Source organism: Microtus oregoni, unplaced genomic scaffold, assembly GCF_018167655.1.
Source record: "Microtus oregoni isolate MIOR12 unplaced genomic scaffold, Mior012 000091F_ref0000469, whole genome shotgun sequence".
Lineage (NCBI taxonomy): Eukaryota > Metazoa > Chordata > Mammalia > Rodentia > Cricetidae > Microtus > Microtus oregoni.
In genome coordinates this window covers 3,386,515-3,399,765 of record NW_024544600.1, presented here as the reverse complement: position 1 = coordinate 3,399,765, position 13,251 = coordinate 3,386,515, and the positions used below count along the sequence as shown (strand labels likewise).

The 13,251-nt window shown below is 43.8% G+C and overlaps 1 protein-coding gene across 7 annotated transcripts in view; it reads right to left on the bottom strand.

The window, feature by feature from the left end:
• The window catches only part of Atp6v0a1 (ATPase H+ transporting V0 subunit a1), a 54,966-nt gene extending 43,977 nt beyond the window's left edge, over positions 1-10,989 (bottom strand). For all 7 annotated transcript variants that reach the window (XM_041643994.1, XM_041643995.1, XM_041643997.1 and 4 more), the window contains exons 1-3: positions 10,861-10,989; positions 8,536-8,695; positions 1,021-1,099 (exon numbers count right to left, since the gene is read on the bottom strand). In XM_041643994.1, coding sequence (XP_041499928.1) covers positions 1,021-1,099; positions 8,536-8,652 — 196 coding nt within the window. In that variant the 5' untranslated portion in view covers positions 8,653-8,695; positions 10,861-10,989. The remainder of the gene's footprint in view (positions 1-1,020; positions 1,100-8,535; positions 8,696-10,860) is intronic.
• Positions 10,990-13,251: the final 2,262 nt, after the last annotated feature.

The following is a 13,251-nucleotide window of genomic DNA, read 5'->3' as shown; positions in this document are numbered from 1 at the left end:
CCATCTCTCCAACCCCCATGAATACATGGTTTTAATCACTCATTAGCACCCTAGCCTTCGGTAAAGCCTCAGTGAATGTTCCATTTTTCATAAAGTGCTCTGATGAAAAGGTGACTCAGCTAACTCTAAATCTGATAGTATTCTAGCTTTTAAAGTTCTATAGCATGGTTCTGCTGTTACAAATCCGCGAGAATCTAAGCACAGTGGCTTTATACGGTCCTCCAAAAGCCACAGCAGGAGGATCACTACACAGAGTTCCAGGTTGGCCTAAGCTACAAAAAAAAGCCTAACAAAAAAAAATAATCACAGTGTTTTCAGCTTGTCTTTGAACAAGATTTCCCTTAAGCACTACCTAGCTTAAACACCATAAAGTCTATTTATATACAAGAAGTTCATCTTAATGTCATGGTTGCAGATTTTTTTTCCTTCTCTTTTTTCAAATCTTTTAACCAGTTTACTTTGTATATGTGCATGTGTGTGCATACATGAGGGTAGCTGTTCATGTGGAGGTCAGAGGACAACTTTTGGGAGCAGTTCCCGCCTTCCACCCTGCTCCTTGCGTCTGCTGCCCATGTACTCTGGGTAGCTGTTCATGTGGAGGTCAGAGGACAACTTTTGGGAGCAGTTCCCGCCTTCCACCCTGCTCCTTGTGTCTGCTGCCCATGTACTCTGGGTAGCTGGCCTCCCACCTCACTGTAGGAATGCTGAGGTTTCGGATGTTCACCACATCTGGTTCTGGTTGTTTATTTACTGTTGCGTATTGAAAACACTGCACAGGAACAACAGGTTGGAGAGTACCTAGAATCCCAAGGGCAGCCACATCTGGCTTTTTGCACAGGTTCTGGGGACTGCACTCCGATCTTCAGGCACGCTTGGCAAGTGCTTTCACCTGCTGAGCACCTCCTGGCCTCTTCCCTTGTCCTACTGTACAGCTTTATTCCTTAGCCGAGAGGACTAGTGACCCTAATTTAAGACAATGATTCACAATAGGAATGTCACACAGGACCAAACTGTACATACGAAGCTTTCGATCCATTTCTTCACATCTTCTAACTTCATTCACAAATTTCCTCTGGAAAACATTCACATCTGGATTTAACTGAAAAACAAGAACATAATAGCAGACTTCAAACACCGAGTCTACCTCCTGTTTTATAAGCGACACATCCCAGAAATGGAACCTTAATTTTGTGCCAGTGTATAATGCAATTCTAGTCAAAACTGTCTACCGATCCAGCTGCACAAGCTGAAGCTAAAAGCCTCATTGCTGCTGCAACGCACATCTGGGATGGAGAGGAATCAGCCAAAGTGATGAGTGCCCTTCCTTTCCACCACCTGGATCTTAGGCAGCCAGGTCACAGGTGCTCACCTTCTGGGGACAGTCTGACTTTATTCATCCACAAAAGCCATACCACAAGGAGTATCTCCTTACACCTGTTAGAACGACTTTCATGAGAAAAATGGGAGCCAGGCTTGGTGGTTCACACAGTGATCCCAACTCTATAGAAGCAGGGATTAGAAGTTCAAAGTCAGCCTGGAGAGCAAGGCAAGTTATAGGCCAGCCTGGGCTCCCTAGCAAGCCCTTGTCTGAAAAGAGGAGAGGTATGAACTAAAATGAGGATGTCGACAGAAGAGAACTCTGTGCATTGTTGACAGGAATATAGAATTATACTGTCATATGAAAAACAGTAGTTCCTGGGGGTGGGGGAGAAACAAAAATTCTTTACAAAAAAACTACCAAGAGATGGGGATGTAGCTGACTGGTAAACTACTTTACCCATCATGCACAGACACCTCGGTGCAGTCCCGGCATGGAGCAGGTAGGACTGCCATACAGTCCAGAAATCCCACTTCTAGGTACACAGAGGAACTGAAATCAGTAACTAACATATAGAATCAACCTACCAAGGAATGTATGGACAACATGGGATGAGACACAAAGTGAACACACCAGGCACACTGCATCTGACCTACATGTACAGTTTCATTTTACTATTTATTAACATTTTTTCCTTTAAGATTTTTGTGAGTATAGATGGGTGATGTGTCTACATGTATGTCTGTGCACCTCGGAGGCCAAGAGGATGCCAGATCCCCTGGAACCTGAATTATGGTTGTGAGCTGCCATGTGGGTGCTGAGAGTCAAACCCAGGCCCTCTGGAAGAGCCGTCGGTGATCTTAACCTCGGAACCATCGCTCCAGTCCTCTACATGTAGAATCTTAGAGAGTTGAATTACAGAAGTATTGAGATAGCTACCAAATGGCTACCAGAGAGGGAGACAGAAAGGAGGGGTGGCAGGTAGAAGATATAGGTCAAAGTGCACAGATTTCCAGCTAGAAGGGGGTAGGGAGGAAATGGCAACTTGATGAGACAGTAGAGTTTGAGCTACATCCTTCCACATTCACCTACTCTGTGTGTATCTGAATGTGTATTCACATGGGTGGGTGCACCCTTGCCACAGTGCACATGTGGATGGGAGAGGATTAGCTGCAGGAGTTGACCTCTCCTTCCACATGTGGGTTCCAGGGATCAAACTCACATTATCAGTCTTGACAAGAACTGCCTCTTTACCTTCTGAGTCATCTTTCTGACTCCAGGAATACTTATTCATTCTCTCTCTCTCTCTCTCTCTCTCTCTCTCTCTCTCTCTCTGTGTGTGTGTGTGTGTGTGTGTGTGTGTTTGCACATGTGTGTAGGTACCCCTCAGACATCACAGAGATATGATGATCTGATTTCATATAACTGGAGCGATATGAAACTGAGAACCAAACTTGGCTCTTCTGGAAGAACAGCGAGTGTTTTAACTACTGAATCATCTCTCTAGTCCAGGAGTAAAATATTCAACTATTGCAGGGTAGGCAAGACAGCTCAGGTGTAAGGGAGCTTGCCTGGAGACAGTGCAAGCCTGGTGACCTGAGTTCATCCCTTAGAATCTACATAAAGCTAGAAGGATAACATCAGCTCCAAAAAGCTGTCCACCACCACACCACCGCCAATAATAATAATAATAATAATAATAATAATAATAATAATAATGATAATAAAAAAACTTTATTTATAATAAATAATAAATAAAAACAAGCCAGGCAATGGTGTGGGCGCATGCCTTTAATCCCAGCACTTTGTAGGCAGAAGTAGGTGGGTCGTTAGGAGTTTGAGGCCAGCCTGGTGTATAGAGTGAGTTTCAGGTCAGGCTCCAAAGCTACAGAGAAACCCTGTCTCAAAAAACCAAAACCAACCAAACAAAAATCTCAAAACACAAAAACTTAAAAGCAAGCTGGGCAATGGTGGTGCACACCTCTAATTCCAGCACTCAGGAGGCAGAGGCAGGTAGCTCTCTGTGAATTCAAAGCCAGTCTGGTCTACAGAGAGTTTCAAGACAGCCAAGGCTACACAGAGAAACCCTGTCTCAAAACAATAACAACAAAAGAAACCAGCAAAACCAACACAAAACTTAAAACAAAAACTGATGTACAAGCCAGGTAGTTAACTATAATCCTAGGACTTGGGAAGTAGCAGTGGGAGAACTAGGGGTTTAATGCTATCCTCAGCGCCATCAGAAACTAGTCATCATCTTGAGCTACGGAAGACTGTCTCAAACAACTAACAAAGCTGGACTTGGTACAGGCCTCATAATCCCAGCTATTCATGAGCTGAAATAGGATTCTAGGTACAAAGCCAGTCAGGGCTACGTGTAAATTTAGGGCCAGTATGGACAATTTAGTAAGACTGTGTCTCAAAATAAAAAGGGCTGGGAATGTAGCTCATAGGCAAAGCACTTACCTAGTACACAAGAGGACCTAGGTTCAATTTCCAGCACCAATAATAAATACATACATAAATAAACTCATATATGAGGGAATAGATGAATGGTATGGTAGTACCTTTCTCTAAAGTAGTAATAGGAGCTGGAGATCCACACTGGGATGTGGGTGCTGGAAATTTAACTCAGGTCCGCAAAGAGCAGGAAGTACTCTTAACCTCTCTCTTGCCTGGTAGTTGGAATTTTTAAGACAAAGTCTAATATACAGCCAAGATAGACTTGGACTTACTACGCAGTTAAGGATGACCTTGAACTCCTGTTTCTCCCAAGTGCTAGGATTATAGGAGTGTACCAGCCTGTCCCACTCAGTCACAGCAGTTAAGAGATTTACAGTACAATTTGCTATATAGCCCAGGATATCACTGAGTTCAATACCCTTCTGCTTTTGCCTCCAAAGTACTGAAAGTTTAAGAAATGAAGATGCATACCAAAAAAATATAAAACCACACAAGTTATATAGGAAAATAAATATTTTTACTACATTGTAACCTAGGCTCAGCAGTTAAAAACACTCCCTCTTCCAGAGGACGGAAGTTCCACTCCCAGCACCTCCATACATGGTAGCTCACAACTGCCTGTAACTCCAGCTCCTCAGGCACCTGCACTCACATGTGCATACCTACATACAAATACATGCAAGTATAAATAATCAAAAATGGATTTTAAGCAGGGCAGTGGTGGCACACACCTTTAATTCCAACACTTGAGAGGCAGAAGCAGGCGGATCTCTGTAAATTTGAGGTCAGCCTGGTCTACAGCGAGTTCCAAGACAACATGGGCTGTTACACAGAGAAACCCTGTCTTGAAAAGTCAAAATAAATAAGTAAATAAATTTTAAAAATTTTAAAAATAATAAATAAACTGGGTATAGTGCCTTTAATCCCAGCACTCAGGAGGTAGAGGCAGTCGAATCTCTTTGAATTTGAGGCTAGCCTGGTCTACATAGGGAGTTCTAGGACAGTCAAAGCTACAGAGTGAGACCCTATCTCAAAAATGTCAATAAATAAAATAATAATAATAATAAATATTTTTTATTTTTTATTTATTTTTTTAAATATTTATTTATTTATTGTGTGTACAATATTCTGTCTGTGTGCATGTCTGCAGGCCAGAAGAGGGCACCAGACCTCTTTAAAGATGGTTGTGAGCCACCATGTGGTTGCTGGGAATTGAACTCAGGACCTTTGGAAGAGCAGGCAATGCTCTTAACCACTGAACCATCTCTCCAGCCCTATTTTTTAAAACTATTGAGTAAAACAGTTCTGGGAAACAGGATAGTCACACAGCTTTCAAAAGTTATCACCCCAGATTACTTATTAATTATACAGGGGATAAGATCCTTTTACAGTGGAGAAGCCTGGGAAATAATACCTTAATTGAGTGATCAAATTTATCTTTAATAATAGAGAAAGGCTGAGGACACGGCTCAGTCAGTGAAGAGCCTGCCATGGAAACACGAAGACCCGAGCTCAAGCCTTAGAGCCCACATAAGAAAGTCGGACAGGCTCCAGGTTCAGTGAGGAAACCCTGCCTCAAAAACTAAGGTGGAGCCGGGCAGTGGTGGCACATGCCTTTAATCCCAGCACTCAGGAGGCAGAGGCAGGTGGATCTCTACGAGTTTGCGGCCAGCCTGCTTCAGTGAAACCCTGCCTCAAAAAAAAAAAAAAAAAAAAAAAAAGAAAGAAAGAAAGAAAGAAAAGAAAAGAAAAGAAAACTAAGGTGGAAACTAACTGAGAAATATCCAATATTGACCTCTGGCCTTTACAGGCATGTACACACATGTGCACATGCAAGTATACACAAACAATTACACATATGAATGTGCTTGTGCACACATACAAAAATAAATATTGAACAAGAATAGAATAGTAGGCACACCTGAAATCCCCAAACTGGGGGAGGCTGAGGCCAAAGGAATATCTGTGAGTTCAAGGTCAGTCCGACTAGTGAATTCCAGGACGGTCAAAGCTACAAAGCAAGACCACGTCACAAAAAGAAGCGGGGGGCGGGGGAGTAAGAGGAGGAAGAGAGACGAGAAAGAGAAAGAAAAAACAGCAGCACCTAGAATAGGTGGGGAACTTGTTAAAATTCACAAGTCAATAAGCAAAAGTTCCCCTGACAGCTACAGGCAGATGAAGGAACACACGGTTCACAGAAGAGGAAAGCTCCTATCCACAGACAGATACCAACTGGACACACAGAAAATGCAAGACAAGATCTTTCTAGTGCCAGGTTTCTTGCTAGCCCTGTAATGGCTCCCTCAATCAAGATATCTCTTTCCTTGTTCTCCGTCTCTGTTAGGCCCTCTGAATGTGGGTGACAGTTGTACGGCTGCAGCAGACTGTGGGGCCACTGGCAGTGAGACCAGGATTTATCCCTACTGCTTTTTCTAGCTTTTTGGAACCCATTCTCTCTGGAGGAAAACCTTGCTCAGCCTAGATATAGTGGGGAGGGCCTTGGTCCTGCCTCAAAGCAATGTGCTAGACTTTGACTCTCTATGGGAAGCCTACCCTCTCTGAGGAGTGAATGTGGGGGGGGGGGGGGATAGATAAGGTGGGGGAAGATGGAGGGAATAGAAGTGGAGAGAGTAGGAACTGAATTTGGCATGTAAAATGAAAAGATAGTTTGTAAAAAAAATAAATAAAAGAGATCTCATCTCATACCCGAAAGATTGGTCTATTTCTTTCTTTACATCTGGACACGGGCCTATTGATACAATTGTAACAAGGCAGAGCCAAAGGGAGTATAACACATGGGTGCTTCCATTGGGTTTCTATGGCAACATCTAAAATGCTATGTACATGAGTATGTGATGCTTGGTGATATTCTGTGTGTGTGTGTGTGTGATTGGTAGAGAAAGAGAGAGAGAGAGAGAGAGAGAGAGTACACCCATGCACATGAGTGCCACAACTCAACCTTAGATGTTATTCCTACCATAGTTTGGTTGTTGTTTTGTTTTTGCTTTTTGATACAGGATCTCACTCCCAGGATGCACATGGCTCAGTTTCCCTTGTGCTGGAACCACAGACATATGCCCCATAGCCACCTTTTCAGAAACAGGAACTCAGTGAAGGTTGCTGTGTGGCGAGCACAGCAGCTAAGCTGCACTACAATAACCTCTTAGTTATAATAACTATGTAGCACCGGCTGGCCTAGAATTCACTGTGCAGATAATGTGGGCTTCAAATTCATGGTTAGCCTCCTGCCTGTGCCTCCCAAGCACCGAGATGTGAGTTATCATGTCAGGCTTTCGTTTTGTTTTGTTTTAAAGGCGAGTTTATTGAATACACAGAGAGCACAGTGTGTACAGTATTGCCAGAAGAACCACCTGCCAGAGAACTTCCGGACAGTCCGCCAACTCCAGGACCTTTATTAGTTAATCCTATCCATTTCTGATCACTCTGGTTTAATTCATCCACTCATCCCAACCAATCATGATTTAAAACCTTGTACAGGTACTAAAGACACAATTATGAGCAACAACAGAGAATGTCCTTGTCTTCACGGGGCTTAGAACATTGTGAGAAGGGAGTTTACTCCACTGTTCCCGTTGAGAAATGTGAAATCATGACCATTACGACGGCTATGAAAAGTACTTGGAACTCTGAGAATGCAGGAGCTGAGTCAGGGACCCTCCGGACCACCTACACCTTTCATCTGTGTGCACAGTATCTTCTTGTTCAAATTATAAACTCCCGAGCATATTTTAAAAAACAAAACAACACAACAACAACAAACCCACTTAGACTATCCTTTTTGGTTTGAGATCCTTTCCAAGTATCCAAAACATATAGTATATGCTTACTTACATACCATATAAGTTTTGTTTATATAAGGGTCTCTGATTTTGTTTTAAAATCTTCTTTTAGATCTTACTGCATGGAAAAACTACAGGTTTTGTTGTCTTACATATCAGGTTGTGATGTTAAAGGGACCCAAATAAAGTAAAAGTAATAGATTAGCGTGGTATCCTCTGCCAGCATTCCTGACAACTACCTTGATAACACTTAAAATTGTTTCCTTTTCTCTTCCCCCCCCCCCAGACAAGGTCTCATGTAGCTCAAGCTGGCCTCACACTTATTATATAGCCAAGGATGACCTTGAATTCATAATACTCCTACATCTCCAAAGTACTGGCATCTCAGGCCATTTGCCATCCATCATCATCAGTCTGTTTTTCTTTTGAGCTTTTTGTTGTTGTGGTCTCCTCCTCCTTCTATACAAGGTCTCACTCTGTAGCTTAGGCTCCTCACCTCATTGTCTCAGTCTCCCATGTGCTAGCATTATAGGGATAAACCATCATGCCCAGCTAAGGATGACTGTCCAAGAAAGAATCAGCAAACAACCGTAAAAGAGTTCGGTGAAACCATTTCCACCTCTAGAAGGACAAAAGACAACTCTAAGCTTACACAGTACTAAGCCAGTGCTATGACATTACTTTGCACATAAAAGGCAAAACACGCCAGGCGGTGGTGGCGCACGCCTTTAATCCCAGCACTTGGGAGGCAGAGGCAGGCGGATCTTTGTGAGTTCGAGACCAGCCTGGTCTACAAGAGCTAGTTCCAGGACAGGCTCCAAAACCACAGAGAAACCCTGTCTCGAAAAACCAAAAAAAAAAAAAAAAAAAAAAAAAAAGGCAAAACACTCGTGACAAAGCAGTTAACCATAACAAACAAAACAGTTTGATGGTGATCAAAAAGCTTCCACTTACATCACGAAACTGAACCTTTCCGAGTTCTCCTAATTCACTGACGCAACAATAAGCAGCTTCTGACTGTAGAAACAGCTGGGCCAGCGTCATCTCCTCGCTCCGGAAAAGCTCCCCCATGTTGGCAGAGAGTAGTCGGTAAGTGTCTGTGGTTCACTCCAATCTGAGGCAAGGGAGAAAATGATAAGGCTTGAGAATTAACCACTAGGACCAAGGACAAACAATACCAGGTATTATTTCTTGCATGCCCTGTGAGAAGTCTTGCTCTCTGGCTTAGAAAGATGCAAAAACAGCCAGGCAGTGGTGACGCATGCCAGAGACAGGAGGATCTCTGTGAGTTCGAGGCCAGCCTGGTCTATAAGAACTAGTTCCAGGACAGGCTCCAAAGCTACAGAGAAACCCTGACTTGAAAAAACAAACAAACAAATAAATAAAGAGAAAGGTGCAAAAGAGAAATTACAAAAAGTCATTACTAAGTCCCAGACTCCAGAGCCCAACAAAGAGTCACTTCCTTTGTAACTGACATCAGGATTGACTGACAGTACTCTGGGCAACACAATACAAAGGAATAATATGTGCAGATTAAGGATAGGAGCTGGGAACTCCAAAAAGCTCTGTAATATGATACAGTGACATTCACAGCACCTGGAGGTTTGCTTTTATTTTGTTTGTATAACCTATGCTGGTCTCAAACCTATGCTGGTCTTGAACTCCTGCCTCCTCCACCTCCTTAGTTCTGGGATTACTGGAATACACCAACAAACCCAGAGCTTTTTGTTGTTACTGTTTGTTTTTTCACACTAGACAGAATTTTCTTGCTAAAAAGGGTCCTCTTCGTTGTTTTCCTTTGGGTTTGTTTTGTTTGGTGAGCAAGAAACAAGAGACTTTACCCTCTTATGTAAAAGATGTGACTAGCTTTCCTACCTCAACTGACAATGCCCACTTCCAACATCCAAAATCCCCAGTACTATCCCAAAGCTATGGTTAAAGGGCTCAAGCTTCCAAACAGCATTCCTCTTCTAAGGCAGCTCAGTATGTAAACAACATTTTAAAAAGACAATGGAGCCCACCGCAGTCAGCTCAATTTCAACTCAGGCGTGACAGGAACGCGTTGGTAATGACAAAGCACTTTTAACAAGCCAGAGGAGAAGCCTTCCACCCCGGCAGCTATCTTCTTCTCATCCCCACCCTCAAAAGGACTGCCATTCCAATCTGTCGTGTCTCCCCTAAGAGCTACGGAAGACTTCCGTTCTGGGCAGCCACTGGCGCTATCAGTGGTACTGAAATTCCAGTTATTTACTCTCGATAAGCTCTCGTTCAGCTCAGGTAGAGCACGGTCTGCAATATCTAATGTCAGCAGATCATACACTACAGTATTTTTAACGTCGTAAAGTCGTGCATATTCCATATTGACTGATAAGTGAGACTGACATTTCAGAGAAGATTTGATCTTCGGGAAGGCAGGAAGACATTTTGAGGAACCCGAACAACAAATCCTTTCTGCATTTGGTGTTCTCAGGACAGCAAAACAACACACTCTACTAAGCAAGGGTTTCTCAAGAGATTATGTGGGCTGACTTAAGACTGCATATCTGAATCACCCACAGGAGCTATTACCAGTCCTCGCCACCTTGAACAAGGATAGATGCCACAGCCTCAAAATATATGAAATCATGTCTGATCGGGATGACAGCCTCTAACGAGTTGCCGCCCTCCTCCTGTTCCTTCATGATTACAGGCCTGTCTAAGGCTATCTCTACCCCCATTGAAACCAAACACAAAACGAATTTGGAAAAGGGTTTCCGGGGGTCGCGAGATGAAACATGAACAAAGAATAATTCTGCAAAAGGGGGGGGGGGATCCAAAACAAACCTTACGTCCTCCCTGGAGGACTCCCTATCTCGCTCGGGTTTTCCAATTTCCCCTTCCTAGCAGGGAGCATTTGTCGGTCACCTGCTTCGTTTCTGGGCAGCACAGTGAGAAAGCAGAAATTCTCTGGACCAGGCACAACCTGTCTTCAGGGTAAGGGAGAAACGCCCAGATTCTAAAACCCTTTAAGAAATTCCCTCGGATCCCTCTGCCTATTCGATCTCCTCTATCCTGTCGCCTCCCCCTCCCGGGTCCTCCCGGGTCCTCCCGGGGCAATGGCCCTCCAGTTCCTCTGCCCACAGGAAGGTGTCTGAACTGGAGGATGAGCCCCCTCACATTTCTCCCAGAGACCTAAGGCCCCCGCTAATTCTTCTGACAAGCGTCCGGGGTATCGGAGTGTACCCCTAGGTCCCCTTGAAGGCCGCTCCGGGACGCGCTCTTTCCACAACCCTCACTCACCTCTGGCCCGCACCGCCGCCGCGACCGCAGCCGCCGCAGCAAAGCCCCCGGCTCCGGCAGAGCCGAGTCCCGAGGAGGTACGCAAGCAGGCTCCGCCCCCACGCCACCGCCGAGTCCCGCCCCCAAGATGACTTCATCGCAGTTGACCAATGGGATGCTGCCTCTGCCGGGCTGCCGCAGTGCAGAGTCCAGGGGGCTCGGGCGAGTCTTCCCGTGCTGACGCCATCTTTGTTCCGGCGTTGTGATTTCCAACCGGGAGTGTTTGGAATCGTCATTGCTGGGCGTGTGACTTTCTGAAGTGTCTGGCTTCTGAGCCTGTCTGAATCGTGTCTCCTATTATCCTCGGAGCAAGGTTACCTGCCATCTCTATTTTCCAGGGAAACGATTCACAACCCCTTTTTGAAAGCAGCGTGAAAGAAGTGGCTGTTTATAGAATGATGTGAGTGCTGCAGGGGGCTTCAAAGTTCGTCTTCTCCGCAAGCACACATCCTTTGCCATTCTTCCACCCCTGAAAATATTTGAGCCCCAGATTGGAGAGCGACTTAAAACTTACGCCGATCTCGTCCTCTTACGAAGTACAGGATTCTTTCTTCCATTAGCTGCCTAGGGTTTACACTTATACAAATGACAAGAAACGACCCAGTTGAGAAAACGACTATTTTTATCTTGCTTAGTAGATTCCCGTGAACCCATCTGGCCACGTAGGAGTTTTCAGTTCCTCGTATATCTTTTGAATGCAAAATGATACTACTTACTATTTTTTTTTAAAAGCTCATTTCCCAAATAGTAATAGAGTTCCTTTTCCCTCTACTAGAGAGCAGTAGGGAGTCGGTGTTAATAACCGGACCCATCAGGAAGAACTCGGAGAACTGGTCAGTCAGTCTCCGTGGGTGGCGGAACTCTATTGAAATTCAAGTGTCGTGAACGAGATATTTCAGATTAAAAACAAAGCCAAAAAAAAAAAAAAAAAACTGGTGCTGATAATTTTGTCGGTCTGGCAAAAACAAAAACAAAAAAACAAAACAAAAAAAAAACCACTACAAAACCTGTTTTGCAAGCCCAAACAAAATGATGGACGCGGTGAAAATTTTATTTAGATTTTTCTATTGCATATGATAATTGAAGATGTCACAGGTCTCCTGAGACGGAGCATTTCTGAGACCTGACTTTACCATATCCACATTTCCCAGTTCCTTTGCTTTCCTGACAAGGCAGAGAGGGACCCACAGTTGAAATCCTGCCGAATGTTAGAAAAAACGATTTCACAATGACTGTCACTTCCTTCCTCAGAGACTTGGAAAAAAAAAAACAAAAAACCCTAACCTCAGAGTCAGCTGCTTGCTAACCACAAACACAAATGTTTCCTCCACTACCTGAAAGAAACCTATCCCTGACTAACTTTTATTTCCTTGAACCTTTTTCGTGGCTTCCCTAAAAGTACATCCTCGCAGAGGTGTTTATATATAGTAATACTAATTTATCTGTTGGGTGTGTTTGTGTGCTCCTCGTGCCGTGGAGGTCAGAGGACAATTTGGGAGTTGGTTCTCTCCATGTGTTTCCCAGGGACTGAACTCAGGCATTAAGCTTGCCTGAAAGCGCTTTAACGTGCTAAGCCTTCCTCACGGCCCTATAGTTCCTATTCTTTTTCCTTTCCCGCCTACCAGACACCCTACCTCTTCCCAGTGTTCTGTTTATTTTCCTTCCATGCTCTGTCCTTGGCCATCTTGTCTCTTGCCAGTTTCAAGTGTCTATATTTAAGGATTCATATCTACTTTTCTACCCATCACCTTACTTTATGGTTAGACATGGGACTTCTGTCTGCTAGATAATATCTCATAGGCAATATATCTGCTGAAGTCTGCTGTGAACCAAACAATATTAGGTACCACAGATAGGAAAACAGAGCAGATACACTTCCCATCTGAGAAATACCTTGAGAAGTAAGTTCCAATACTTACAAGAGAGAAAGAGGGGTGTAGTGGCTCATACCTATAATCCTAGTAATGGGATGCTGAAGCAGGAGGATTGCCTCCTAGTGAAAGCCAGGCCAACTAGAGCTGTAAAGCATTAAAAAAATAAATAAATAAAAATGCAAGGTAGAGAGAGCTGAGTGCAATGATTAATATTCTACTTTAAGCCAGGAGATTTTCTAAATGCTTTATAAATACAGTCTCATTTAGTTCTCGCAGTAACCTTAGGAAGCAAATATACCCATTAATCAGAAGATACGGCATTGTCCAGCAAGATCAAATTTTAAATGCTTTGGAAGCCGGGAGTGTAGCTCTGAGATAAAATACATGCTTGCCATGCATGAGGTTCAATCCCAAGCATAGGAAACAAAAGTAAAGAAGTGCTGTTGGGGCAGGTGCATTGTTAGACAGACACCCGTAG